Source organism: Monodon monoceros, unplaced genomic scaffold, assembly GCF_005190385.1.
Source record: "Monodon monoceros isolate NGI ecotype Baffin Bay Population unplaced genomic scaffold, NGI_Narwhal_1 Super_Scaffold_18, whole genome shotgun sequence".
Taxonomy (NCBI): Eukaryota; Metazoa; Chordata; class Mammalia; order Artiodactyla; family Monodontidae; genus Monodon; species Monodon monoceros.
Window position 1 is genome coordinate 84,721,256 of NW_021703774.1, and position 13,588 is coordinate 84,734,843.

The 13,588-nt window shown below is 55.8% G+C and overlaps 1 protein-coding gene across 1 annotated transcript in view; it reads right to left on the bottom strand.

Annotated features, from left to right (window-relative positions):
- Nucleotides 1-11,537: 11,537 nt before the first annotated feature.
- The window catches only part of SLC6A17 (solute carrier family 6 member 17), a 49,528-nt gene continuing 47,477 nt past the window's right edge, over nucleotides 11,538-13,588 (bottom strand). Inside the window, exons 11-12 of the mRNA XM_029229170.1 lie at nucleotides 12,855-13,017; nucleotides 11,538-12,366 (exon numbers count right to left, since the gene is read on the bottom strand). Coding sequence (XP_029085003.1) covers nucleotides 11,998-12,366; nucleotides 12,855-13,017 — 532 coding nt within the window. The 3' untranslated portion in view covers nucleotides 11,538-11,997. The remainder of the gene's footprint in view (nucleotides 12,367-12,854; nucleotides 13,018-13,588) is intronic.

Below are 13,588 nucleotides of genomic sequence, written 5' to 3' on the forward strand. Positions count from 1 at the left end.
CCCCGGCGCCTGGCTCCTGCGATCTGGCGGGGCTGAGAGCCACGCCATCCACGCGTCTACCCATCTCCGGGAGGGGCGCTGGCCTTGGCCCGCAGCAGGGGGCGGGCGAGAGGTGGCCTAGGGTCGGGGGTTGCCTCCACGCCGGTGGGCTGCGGCTCTGGGTGCTCTCCGTCTCCCTCCGGCGTTGGTAGCGGACGCCGCTCTCTGCTGGCGCCTTTTCCTCCCGGCGCCGCCTCGCCCGGGTGCGCCCTCCGCGGAGCGGAGTGGGCGGGGCGCGGCGTGGGGCCGACCCGGCTCGCTGCAGGGCCCCGGCGGCCGAGCTCTGCCTTCCTCCGCGGAGCCGAGCGGAGCCAAGCTAAGCCAGGCGCGTAACCCCCTCGCCGCCTGCACGCCTTGCGCGCCTCCGCCGCCGTCCCCTCCCTCCCCCTTCGGCCCGGCTCCCCGCCTCCCCCGAGCCCAGAGCTCCTCCCACTGCAGTCCTGCTGCCACCTAAGCGCTCTCGACCCCTGACCTCTGACCTGCTCCCGCCCCTTCTGGCAGCTCCTGTTGCCTCGTCCCCACCAAGCTGATTGCTTTGTTGCCGGTTAATTGTGGCTGACTGGAGGCCGGGGAAGAAAGAGCGGAGAGACAGTGTCGCTAGGAGGAGGCTGCCCCCTCCTCCCCCAGACACTGTGTTAGGGCCTCCTGACGACTCCGCCCCCAACTGGGTCCAAGATCCCCGTGGTCTCTATGCTTGCGGCCTCTGTCACAGTCACCGAAGCCCCCGCGGTGGAATAAGGGACCCGGCGGCCTTGGGCAGAGAAGCATCTCCTGGTTTAGGCGGGCGGAAGGAAACCGTAGCCTTGGCGCTGTTATGGGTGTGGGGCAGGTTGCCCTGAAAGATCATTAGGTTAAAGCCGTGGCTTATTATCCTAGGGAGCAACCTCCTGGTTCTACTGTTTCACTCATTGCAAGCTGACTTTGCCCTTTTCCTGTCTCATCTCCCCTCTCTGACCCTGAGCTCTTCCAGTCCGGACTGCTTTTTCACCTTAATAGCTCCCACAGTGCCTGCCTCTGAGAACCTGTTTGCTAAGTGATTGAGAAGCTGCTGTACCCAAAACATTAGGCACTAGCCCGACTTGACTGGCCTCATCCCAAGAGCAATGTCCAGATTCATTTTTTTTGGTTTGTTTTTAAGTCCAGACCTCTTCCACATCTTTAAATTAATCCTCTTTGTTTTTAATTAAAAAAAAAATTTTTTTTTTACAGTTTCAGGCAAGCCTCCATGTCTGTCCAGATCACCGTAAGAAGGATTTTAAAGCAGAAATGCAAGGTGATTAACACACCTTCCCTGGACACCTGTGCATCACCTGTTTTCCAGCTCAGGCAGTACCTGGCTATACTGGGAGAAACAAGACAGGGGCTTGGGGGTGCTCTGAGGAGAGGTTAGAATAGAAGCCCAGTACAAATACGGGGAATTCTTATAAGCAAAATCTTGTCATTAATGAAGTCAGAAAACCAAAATGATGATGACGATCTGTGATCTGTACTAACATGCAGAAGAGGTAAATACCATCCTGACCTGTAGTCAGAAACGCTCATTTGCTGGCACTCACTTTGTGTCCAGTCTCCCTACCCCTTGGGCCTGATGTCTGCATTTCAGAGTTTAGCTGGCTTTGAGTTTGCTGCAGTGGAAAACAAATCTCCCACTTGTGACTGGGGAGAGAAGACCCAGGACTGGCCAGAAGCTCGAGTGAGGAAGGAAGAACCACAGCACGGTTATTAAAGAATTGACTGCAATGAATAGCTTTAAAGCCCTATCTGGTTGTGTCCTGGCAAACTCCCTTGGGGTCTCTCCCCCACTTTCCATTCTTCAGGCTGGCTGAACTCAGTCATTCCAAGAAAAGGGAGAGGTTGGTGGGGGTGGGTGGGAGAAGTGAAAAATACCATCCCAGCATCCCTCTCCTAAGTCATTTGTTCATTCAGTAAATATTTCTTGAGTACCTACTATGTGCCAGAAGCTGTTCCAGGCCCCGAAAGTCAACAGACAAAACAGAGCCCCTCCAACCTTGCCCTGGTAAATCTCCACCCTCTTGGTGCTTTCACTCTGCTGTTTGTAGATGGTGAGAAGCATGTGGGGAGATAAGTGGAGGGAGAAAACTGCCAGAGAAAAAGGAGGCCTGGACAGGAGGTCAGAAAGCTGGGGTCGGAGCAGGGGAACCCAGGAAGAGTCACTGAAAACAGAGGGCGCAGCCTGGGAGAGGCAGCGGGGTGAAAGTGCACTGGGTGGGAGGGCCCCTGACTCAGCACACTGCCCGGCTCCTGGAGAAGGGAACTCAGCCAGGCCAGAGGCCTCCAGAGAAGACCTCACCACTTGCTGAAGGTTTTATCCTAGAGCTCTGGGCTAACCTGTTACCTGGGCCTCTGTGGAATTTTCTGGAGGATTCAGCATGCCGCAGCTGGCCTCATAGGGCTTGTCTCCATCAATTCTGTATGTATGAGGTCCTGCTATTTCCGAAAAGCTCAGAACCCAGGAAGGAGAGAGCCCCCCCGCCCCACCAGACTGCCATGTGACAACCTACTGTGGATGGGTGGGTGCTGCCCCCTGGTGGTGCTAGGAGGCCCTGCTCCAGACCTCACTGGGCTGCCGTCTTGGGAGAAAATGGGGCTGATAGGCTTCCGGTCAATTCCAGGACCTCAGGTATCTTTCCCATCTGGGACTTGGCCTGATCTCTCCCTTTTCCTTTCCTCCAAGATCTTGATGACCAACAGGCTTAAGCAAGACCACGAAGCAGTCACAGCTGGAAATTCCGAATTCCACAAACTTCTCTCCCTTTTCTCCACTTTCCTCCTCTGGATGCCCAGGTTTCTTCCAGCTGTCTGGAAAGAACATCCATCTGGGAGCCAGTTCATGCTAAAGTGTCAGTCACAGTGGGTTTTCCTCAACAGGAATAAAGGTATAGCAAAGAAAAGGAAGAGAGCAATGTTTGATCCCAGAGTGGAACAGATGGGGGCTCTTTTAAGCACCTGTAGCCTTTCTAGAGCCCCCTCATATGAGGCCCTTGCTCTCTGAGAGCTGAGGCTGATCTGGCCAGTGGGAGGCTTGAGAGCCTGACATCAAAGCCACTTACCCTTCCTGTTTGCCCACTGGGAGCTTGGTGTGGGGCTCAGCCACTTTGAGGTGACAGAAGCTAGCCAATTTCCTCTCCATTTTTTTTCTGCGGACTCTGCTTGTTTTGAGGGGCTCCAGGCCTAGGAGCAGGCCCAATGGCTGCCAAGGCAAAGTCCTAGCCATTGATACTCACACCTCCCCCTTTTGGTATTCCAGCTCCTGCCAAGAACCAAACCCTCTTCCCTGAGGTCCAGGTCAAGGAGCCAGCATCCTTTCCCAGCCTTCCCTGCTTCCCAGACTGGTTAATTGAATTGCTTTATCAGTCATCATCATTGGGGCAGAGGGTGATAGAGCTTTTCCCCTCATGGAGGGAGAGAAGGGAGGGTGAGAGGAGGCTGAAACCTCCCGTGTGCTTATCACTTCACTTTATCCTACCTCCCACCCCCACCCCCAGGCAGCCTGTGGAGACTTGCAGGCTCCAAGTCAAATGCTGAGAGCCTTCCCAGGAGGGGTCTGGGAAGAACCCAGACACAGAGGACAGCCCACGGGGCCTTGCAGAGGTCAGCTAGAAGGGCTCGGCACAAGGTACAAAGGTAGGGCTGAGTTGCTGTGAAAATCCTAGTGAAGGTGTATTTGGGGCTCTTGGGGAACACCAGAGATGGCCTTTGATGGCCCAGCTCTTAAAGGGAAAAGACCAGAAGGGTACAGGCTACAAGCTCAGGCCTGGCCAGGACTCAGAGCCTCATAAACCATGGACTTGGAGTCAAAGGGCTAGAAGGGACCTGATTGTCAGCTCACAAGCACATTCTCCTTGACAGATTCCAGCCCTGTGGAGCCGCAGTGAGTGCTGGGAGACTGAGCTGGGCCTGGGCTTGGGCCAAGGGTCAAGAAGGATATTGGGCCCACAGGGCCTCTGAATGTAGAACAGTGTTCATGGGCTCACAGGATCAGGGCAGCTAAGGGGACTCCCGGAGCCCTCCTGGCTCAAGGCTGCTGAGATAGAGACCCAGGCCAGGTGCAGAGAGTAAGAGCACGCGTGCACACCCGGTAGCTCAGGGCCCAGCTGGCAAGACTCCTTGACACTCAGTGCCTCTCCATCTAGAAAAGTACAGCTTCCTCCCACCTGGGCTAAATTCCAGCAAAACTGGCTTATTCCATTAGAGTGGTTAATTAGTCCTGATGGGTCCGGTCCCCTCCAGCGGTGTCCCAGGGAAAGGAAAGCAGTTGTCTGGAGAGGGAGACCAAAGTCTGGCTCCTCTTGGATACTCACGAAGCCCAGGGACTCTTCCCTGCTTGGGTCAGCCCTGGGAAGAACAGACAGACCCAGAAGCCAGCCAGCTCTGACCCAGGGAGCCCCAGGGTGGAGCTCTGCTCTACAGCTGGCACCGTGGCTCACTTGGAGTAATCCTAATAATGGTTGGGTGGTTGTTGAGCGACACACATGGTCTTCTCCCCATTTCCCAGGGTTTCCTCCCATGTAAGACCATGTAAGTAAATGCAGCAGTGTGCCTGGCTCCGGTGAGTGTGACAGTGACAGGACGTGCCAAGTCAGATTATTACTGCTTCTACAAGGCAGTAGAAGTACAAGGCAAGGGACCCCTGCCTGACCTTCTTTGTGTATTCCCAGTGCTTAGCACAATCCTAGGCACTCAGAATACTTGGTTTATACTTGATGCATGGAATTAATGAGGCAGTGGGGTGAGGGTGGGAGAAGGTGGGAGCCCTCCCTGTCAGCATCTTGCTCTACTGGAGGGTGCACTGGATTGGGAGAAACCCAGTCTTTGACCCCAATTTTGCCCCCGCTTGGTTGACACTCAGATCGCTTGCAGCCCTTTGACTCCAACTCCGCGGTTTATGAGGCTCTGAGTTTCCCATCTCTGGGCCAGTTCTATTCTACGAGGAGGCTGGGCCAGATATGCACTACGGTTTATATTCCGGTTACTGTCGCTATGAAACAAGTTACCCGAACTTCGTGGTATAAATCCAACAAGTGCTGTATTTTGCTCATGATTTTATGGGTCAGAAGTTAGGAAGGGCTGTCAGACAGCCCTGGTTTAGAGTTCTTCACACGGCTGCAGGCAGATGTCAGCCGGGGCTGCAGACGTCTGAGGCTCAGCTGGGCGGAATGTTCACCGTGGTGTGTGCATGTGGCTGGCAGTTAACGCTGGCTGCTGGCTGGGAGCTTGGCTGAAGCTGTCAGTGGTACACCTGCAAACGCTCGGCCTCTCTGGCACAGGCTGGTCTCAGGGTAGTTGTACTCCTTAGATGGTGGCTGGGTTTCCCCAGAACTCCCAACGGAAGTGGCATGACCAATTCTAATCTAGCCTCAGAAGTCACATAGCATGATTTCTGCCATACTCTGTTGGTCAAAGGAAGGTTTTGCTCACCCAGATTCCAGGGGAGGAGCACGGACTCCATTCCCTTGAAGTGTTAAAGAATTTGGGGCCTTTTTTAAAAAAGCCGCCGTATCCCTATGGTCTGTAGAATCCTTCTCCTCTAGCCCAAGGCCCTGTGGCTGGAGCTGGCTGAAGCTGTGTAGCTGTTTATGGCTGTTTGTTGGGGGGAGCATGATGGTGTGAGGGACTGGGGGGACACCCACACTTCTGATACTCCCTTTCCTTAAAACAGTGCCTTCTCTCCCCTCCTTCCTTGGCTTCTTTGCGTTTTAGGCTTTCAAACTAGCTCTGGGAGAATGACTCACTGCAAAGGTGATGGGGCCCCCAGAATGAAGCAGGCCCCATGGACTTACTCCAGTTGCAAGAAGGAAGGAAGCTAATGTTTAATGAGCACCTATTATATTCCAGTTTGGAAAGAATTCTATACTGGATTCCAGTAGGTTTTCCAGAAAGAGTTCATTTTTTCCTCCCAACATCTCTGCAAGGAAGCGTTGTTATTGTCATTCTCCCTATAGAAAGTGGAGGTTCAGAGGGTTCAGGGACTTGCCCCAGGTCATAGGGTTGGTGATAGAGTCATGATTCAAACCTACTTCATGCTACCTGCCCCGGGCAAGCATGCGTCAAAAGAAGTTGTCTCCGGGGCTTCCCTGGTGGCGCAGTGGTTGAGAGTCCGCCTGCCGATGCAGGGGACACGGGTTCGTGCCCCAGTCCGGGAAGATCCCACATGTCGCGGAGCGGCTGGGCCCGTGAGCCATGGCCGCTGAGCCCGCGCGTCCGGAGCCTGTGCTCCGCAACGGGAGAGGCCACAACAGAGAGAGGCCCGCGTACCACAAAAAAAAAAAAAAAAAGTTGTCTCCCATGCCCCCCTCACGCCCTCCTCTTCCTCCCTGTCTGCTCTCTATACCCAGGGCCCAAGCTCAGCCATTCACTTCCCCATCAGAACTTAGCTGATTGTGCCCCACTCAGGCACCAGTGACTGAAGATCTCTGGCACCCTGGAATAGGCCTGTTTCGTGGGCAGCCACAAATTCTTTGGCCCCTTTCCCATCAACAAGCGGGGTCTGTATGTCCTCCCATTAACTCTGGGAAGACGCTGTGACCCACAGAATATGGCAGAAGTGTCACTATGCCATTTTCCAGGCCCAGGCCTTAAGAAATTGACAGCTTCCATCTCCCATCTCTTGAATCGATCTCTCTGGGCACCTTGAGCTATCACATACAAGTCTGGCCACCCAGAGATGAACTGCGCTGTGGAATCCAGTTGTACATGCTCCTCTGGGGACAGTCTGAGCCCAGGCTGCCGGCTGCTCTCACTGAGGTGCCAGCCATTTGAATGAATGTGAGTGAGGCTACCTTGGACCCTCCAGACCAGCTCATCTGCCGGTTGAATAGCACTGAGTGACCTCAACTGCCACTAGAAGAGCCACTCAGACAAGCCATACCTGAATTCCTCACCCCCAAAATCATGAGATATAATAGAACGGTTGTTTCAAGCCACTAAGCTTTGGAGTAACTTGATACACAGCAACATGCATTATCTCATTCAATCCATACCTGTCTTACAGACTAGGAAATTTAAGCTCAGAGGGGTTAAATAACTTGCCCTAGGTCTTTCAGGAAGCAGGAAGCCTAGCTGGCATTTGAACTTGAACTTGGGAAGTCTGACTCCATAACTCCCTCAAACCCAAGCATTTGTGATATCGCTTTTTAGTGGATCTATGTGTCCCTCCTGGCAGGAGCGTTGGCATTTCAACCCAAAACATTACCTTTAAACAAATAATTGAATTAATTTTCAAGGAGTGATATTCTTAGCACCAAGACATTCCCTGTTTAAGAGATATATGGGGAGATTTGAAGATGGGGGGGCGGGGGAGGAGGGGTTCCCTTCCCCAAACTCAGGACAGTGAGCGCTGCTGATTTATTTATCTTTGTGTATCCATAGCTGGCACAGAGCTTGTTCATGGTGGATACTTAATAAATGTTTGTTCAAGAATAAATTAGCCCGCAAAAGAATAAGTGATGGAGTGGAGTAGATGGGTAAGTGGACCAAGACCTGGAGAGAAAGGTTTTCCTGCCATCTGGTGGCTATTCCTGGAATAACACTTTCTTCTCTGGCAGGAGAAGGAAATGGAAAGTTCCTTGGGGGACTTTGGGGGTGTCAGGTATCAGGTAGCATCATTCTAGACTGGAGTAGAGTGCCCTGTGGTGGGGCCTCCCCCAGGATCCATACTTCTTGTCTCTTCCAGTGTCTGTGCTCCTTGAGGGTAAGCAAAGAAGTAGTGCTTCCCTACCCCCAGGTCATTCTGTTCTCCAGAGCTAAGCATTCAGTAGGTGCTCAATAAATACTTGAGACTGAAATTTGTGAAAAAAGGCAATGAACAGTCTCATATTTCACCTTTACCTTCTACTGAAGTTTGCAAAAAAGATAGCTACCTTGAAGAGAGGGGCCGTTCTCTCAGAACTTAAGTGGCCTGCTCCTGGCAAACCCTCAAGTCCCCGGCCATCCCCCACCTCAGTCTTAGGCCTCTGGACACTGGCGTCTTCCCACCCTCAGCCCCTCCCACCTCCCCCCTTGCAGAACTGACAGGCCTAGATGGCTGTCTTCCCGGCAGTAAGGCAGGGTCAGAATTTTCACTACGAGGTCCCGTACACAGACACAAAACACCATCCTCATATCAGACGAAGCCTCATTTGCCTCATCTGGAAAAACGTGGACAACAGCATATCTCCCTCAGAGAGCTGTTGCTCTGTGACCACACGAGCTTAGATGTGTGAAGTACTTGGAATCCGTAAGGCTTCCTACCAGTGTATGCGGTTACCTATCCTGGACAATTCCTAGGAAAATAAACACATGCCCCTCTTCATCCTCCTCAGCCAGACAGCCAGACAGCCAGGCAGCCCCCAAAGTCCCACAGCGGTCCTCACCAACCCATCCCATCCAGGCTTTCAACCCAAAGCCGCCCTCGGGATCCGCGGCCTCTCCCATCCCCTCTCCCTGATCCCAGAGCAGGTCAGAAAGGCAAGAGGGGTTTGGTAAGAACAGACACTTTATTGTACACCATGGGGGGTGTAGAGAGGAAGGAGGGGCTCCAGGGGTGACAAAGCCTCATCCCCTCCCCTGGGCTGAGTGGTCTGGACCCAGGGCTCTGACCAGCATGGGGCACGTGGAGAATTTTTCTGAACTTGCGCCAGAACCGAAAGTGACACCTGGCATGTGTGCTTAGGGTGAGAAGGGACGCTGGGCCCTTCTCCCCCATCCCCAGTCATTAGGCTCCGGTGAAGGGGCAGCAGGCCCCCCCAGTTTGGGGGCCTGGTGGGCGCTCAGGGAGTCGGGTGCGTCCCAACATGTACTCCAGTGGGAGGGGGGAGGTGCAGCTGTGAAGAAGCTAGAGGGAAGCCCCCTCCCCGTACTAGTGCAGGCCTGCGTGGGCCTGGGACCACACAGCTTCTGGCCCCCAGCCTCACGGCCCGTAGGCTGAGTCAGGAGGGCCTCTCCTAGCACTAGTCCCCACAGACTGTTTGCTCGAGGGCAAAAGCCAACCTGGCTGGCATCAACCTCTGTGCCCACCCGTCCACCCGTCTGGGCCTCAGGCTTCACGTTGCCTCAGCGGAGTGGGCTCCCTGGGCAAGAAGCTGGTGACTGGGGCTGGAGGGCGGGCAGAGGCAGGACCAGCCACCAGGGACTCTTTCAGGTACACCCCTGGCCTGCCCTGCTCTGCCCCGGAGTCTGCTCTGTCCCCTGTGGGCACTGCATGGACAGCACCAAAGTCAGTGGGGTGGGGACCCTGTGCTGGAACATAGGGCCTGCCCCTCTCTGGCCACGTCCTGCTCCTCCAGGGAATCTGGGGCTGGATCTCTCTCCGTCAGATGCCCTACCTGCTCTTGACCCCATCGGCCCTATCCACTCCCAGCTCCCCTGAGGAGTGAGCAGGGGTGTGTGTGTGTCAGAAGCACAGGGGAGGGGCGGCTGTTCCCCCTGAACACTGTCAGGGACGTCTCAAGGACAAACACAGGACAGAGGCGCGGTGAGATGACGCCCTCTTGGGGTCTCACCATCTTAAGGAACCCAGCACTTTCCCCGGAGCTGAAGACATTGTGTCTCCAGTGGGCACAGCGAGAAAATAAATGTGGGGACTTCTCCCACTCCCCTAAGATGCCTCATTCCCTGTTTCTGGCAAGCCCAATGGGGTGAAAGCAATGAGTCACCAGTGAGAGGCATGTGCCTTTCCCAGGACGCGGGTTTCCCACGGAACTCAGCCTGACGGAGCTGAGAGGAGAAGGAGGTGGCAGGAGGGCAGCGTGGCCTTCAGGAACGTGGTGAACACAGGGATCACAAGTCAGCACCCTACACGCACCCACACCCACACCCACATATGTGTGCGCGCACACACACGCACACACCAAGCTCGGGGCCCTACGTCTAATGGCAGAGACGCAGCAGGACAGGGCCCGGCCTACGGCAGCCGGCTACGAGCACTACCCAGCCCACGAGGACCAAGCTGACGGCCCCAGCTCAGCCGCCCTGTCACAGGCTGGCGTGATGGGGCCTGGTCCAGCCACACGCTACAAAATTAAAAATATATCAAATATACAATGAAAATAGATCTTTACAGCACTGAGGATGAAAATAGTCCACCAGCCACAGTATAATATTGGGTTTGTCATTTAACAGCATTTACACCCACATGTACAGATTGAATATACAATAGAAATAGAATATATAGAGTATATATAGTAGTGTCTCTCCTGGGGCCTTGCTTTTCCTGTTGCTATTTCTGCTTGGGATTAGGCACAGGGCCAGGTAGGAGATGCTGTCAGGTGAGGGGGCCTAAGGCGTGACGTGGTGTCCCAGAAGCTCATGTCTTTGTGGAGATGTGGGTCTCCCCCTCCCCCCACACACTCAGGAAGGATGGGTGGGGCTGAGAGGGCTGGAAACGGGAGCACGTGTGGGAGGAGGACGAGGAACGGAGGTGGCAAGTGGACCCCAAGGGGGGCGGGGAAAACCAAGGGACTAAGGGGTAGAGGAGGGACCCCTGGGCCTAGTGTGTCCCTCGCAGGGCTGAGAGCAGTCAGGGGCACAAGAGTGACTCAGGACCCTTTGTGAAGGAGCCAGGCCTGCCCCTGCCCTGCCCACTGCAGCTCGCAAAGATGGAGGTTTGCTGTCCCAGCCAGTCTTCCTTCCTCCCCACCCCTCCTTCCTTGCATCCACCCATCCTTGCATCCTTTCATCAGTCCATTCATCTCTCTGCAGACTTCTGACCTCCAATCAGGTTCCAATCCTCTTAGCCTGCACTCCGAGGGCGGCCCTCTTCCGGGGGAGGCAAAGGTAAGCGTGGGTGGGGTGCTGCAGGGCTGGGCCCCAGGACAGAGGCCCGGCCCTCCCCCTGGGCAGCTTCCAGTGGCCACAGCACAGCCTGTGCCCCCCCACACCCCGCCACGGGCCGGGCGGCTTGGGAAAGGTTTCCGAGGTATCCACACACGACGTGCACACCGGGTGGCTGTGCTTGTACAAGGAGAGAGGCGGCAGCCCAAAGGGGCAGTGAAATCATCTCCTTCCCAGGTGTGAGCCCCTGAACTCCAGGGACTGCCGCTCCAGGGCAGAAGCTGCCGCTAGCAAGAAAGTCGGGCCCCTGGCGAGAGGGGACGGGGCGTGCTTCACAGCTGTGCTCCAAACCATCTGACTTGTGCTGTGAGCCATCAGGTGTGCTCTGGAGACCTCTCCTCTCTCGAGGACAGAGACAGAGGCCACGACTCTGGGCTCCCGGATGGGGGTGTGGGGAGAGGGCAGGCTAAGCTCTAATGGAAGTGGGAAAGGCTCTGGGGCCAGTCACTGCCCTACCAGGCAGGATGCGGGAGGACACCCCCCCACCCCAGGCAGGGCCAAGAACACTGGAGGGTCCACCTTGAGCCTGGGGCCAAGGAGCCCCCTCATCCCACCACCCCCACTGCCAAGGCTCATGCTTGAAACCAGAGGGCACCGTCTGCCTCACCAAACAGAACTTGGGGATTTCTGCAGACTCCATCCCAAAGTCTAAGCCCTGAGTCCTGGCACCTCTGCCCCATCTCCAACCTTAAATTGGGCACTTCTGGAAAGGGACACCCCACCCAACCCATGCCTGCGCCACCACCACTACCTGACAGCACAGACCTAAGGGACTCCGAGACCTAAGAACTGCAGGAGAGAGGGAGTGTGGAGTGACCCCTGGAGTGGCCACTTGGAGTCTCCCCTGTGCTGGGAATTGGGACGTCTGGGCGGTTCCAGTAACTCAGCTGTGGTTTGGTAAGGGGATCTCTGAAGGTTAGCTGGGTTGGGGGCCTAGACTGGGGGACAGAGCTTCTCCCAGCCCCCACTCAGATCTAGGAAGCAGAAGTCGGCTGGGACTGGGGTGGAGGATGAGGCAGGGCAGAGCCCCTCCCCTTGGGCAGAGGGCCTGGCCTGGAAGGAAAAGCCAGGCTGGGACACGTGGGCTGGCTGGGTGCGGGAGGCGAGGCGGGCAGGGCGGGGCGGTGGTCACAGCTCCGACTCAGGGGTGCTGGCCAGGAGGTAGCCACTCCCATAGCGTCCATTGGGGTTGCCACTGGTCTCCAGGGGCGAGGTGCTGCCGGGCCCCAGGTAGGAGCGGTGAGTGGGCATGGGGGAGGGCGCCTCGCTGGGCACCTTGCTGAGGATGAAGCGGGTCTCGTCGTTCTCCTCCAGGTTGGAGATGTCCTTCATCATGCGGCCCTTCTTGTAGGATACGGAGAGGGTGTTGGAGCCGTCGGAGAGCAGGTGGAAGTGCCGCAGAACGAACACCACAGGGATGGGCAGGACAGCCACGACGATGAGCGTGATCAGGAGAGCCATGGCCCAGTTAGGGAAATACAGGTAGCGCTCGGCAGCCTAGGGGTGGACACGGATGAGGGCTGCTGCCCGCCCTGCCACAGCCTCACCCTCTCAGACTCCAGGACAACTTCCCCGCCGCACTCATCCCGGCCAGGCACTGGCAGAGATGGGGTTCATCGGGGGCTGCTCCTTGGGTTAGCTGGTCCCCTTGGCTAAGGGCCTGAGCCTCCCTGGGTCTCAGCTTCTGCACTTGTAAAAAGTTGGGGTGGTTCCACTCCATGGACTCCACAGAGAGAGAAAACATGGGTTAGAAAGACTGGACAAGTGCGTTCACCTTTCTGACCCTCAGCTTCCCCATCTGTGTGACAGCGATAACACCACCTCTCTCTTTGGGTTGTTGTAAAGGTTACAGATCAGCTGTGCAAAGCCTCTGGCAGGGTCTGGCACTGAGTAGTTGCCCTATAAGGGGTTATCTCTACCACCTGTGGCATTAAAGGCCTGGAAAGATGCCAATGTCCCTGGGGTTTCAGGCCCCCGCCTCTCACCTCCTCCTTGATCCAGGCGCTGTAGCCCGGGGGCGTGACCCCCAGCTGGATGATGCTGGCCGTGGTGAGCACAGCCATGCACAGTGGAGACACGAACTTCCACATGTAGAAATAGAAGCGGTAGGGCTGGAAGCCCAGCATCTCCGTCAGCTCCTGCATGAACCTGCCAAGCACAGCGCAGGGTCCAGAAATTGGCACCCTCACTATGCCGGCACATGCCCCCCAGCCACCTCCTCCAGGAAGCCTTCACTGACCAGTCCCTCCCTCCCAGGCTATTACACTCTTTGCATTCAATACGTTATTCTGTGGCCCCACTGGCCTCTGAAAAGGCTCTGTTGTCCTCCCCTAACTTCCTCTGACTATGTCACGTCACACCTCACCCAGGGATATGATACAGCCCACAGGACACGCCCTGGGCAGGTGGACAGGCTCCAGAGGGCTTTGCTGGGCACCCAGCCCACCTGGTGCTGGCCTGGCTCTAGACTCCCCCTGCTGGAAGAGAGGTAGAAGTGCACATTCCTAGTGTCCAAAGGCGGAAGGCCGTCCTGACTCAGGGATGCCTAACCACTGGGCATGTGGGTGAAATTCCGGGAGGCTGGCAGGCTGTGTACATGAATGGCATTAAAAAAAAATCATCTTTACCTCAGTAACACCTAGCTGAAATCTTGCATTTCTTTCTGTTATAAGTGCAAGCAACAACAGTAGTATTAACAGTACCCAAGATGCTGTAAGCA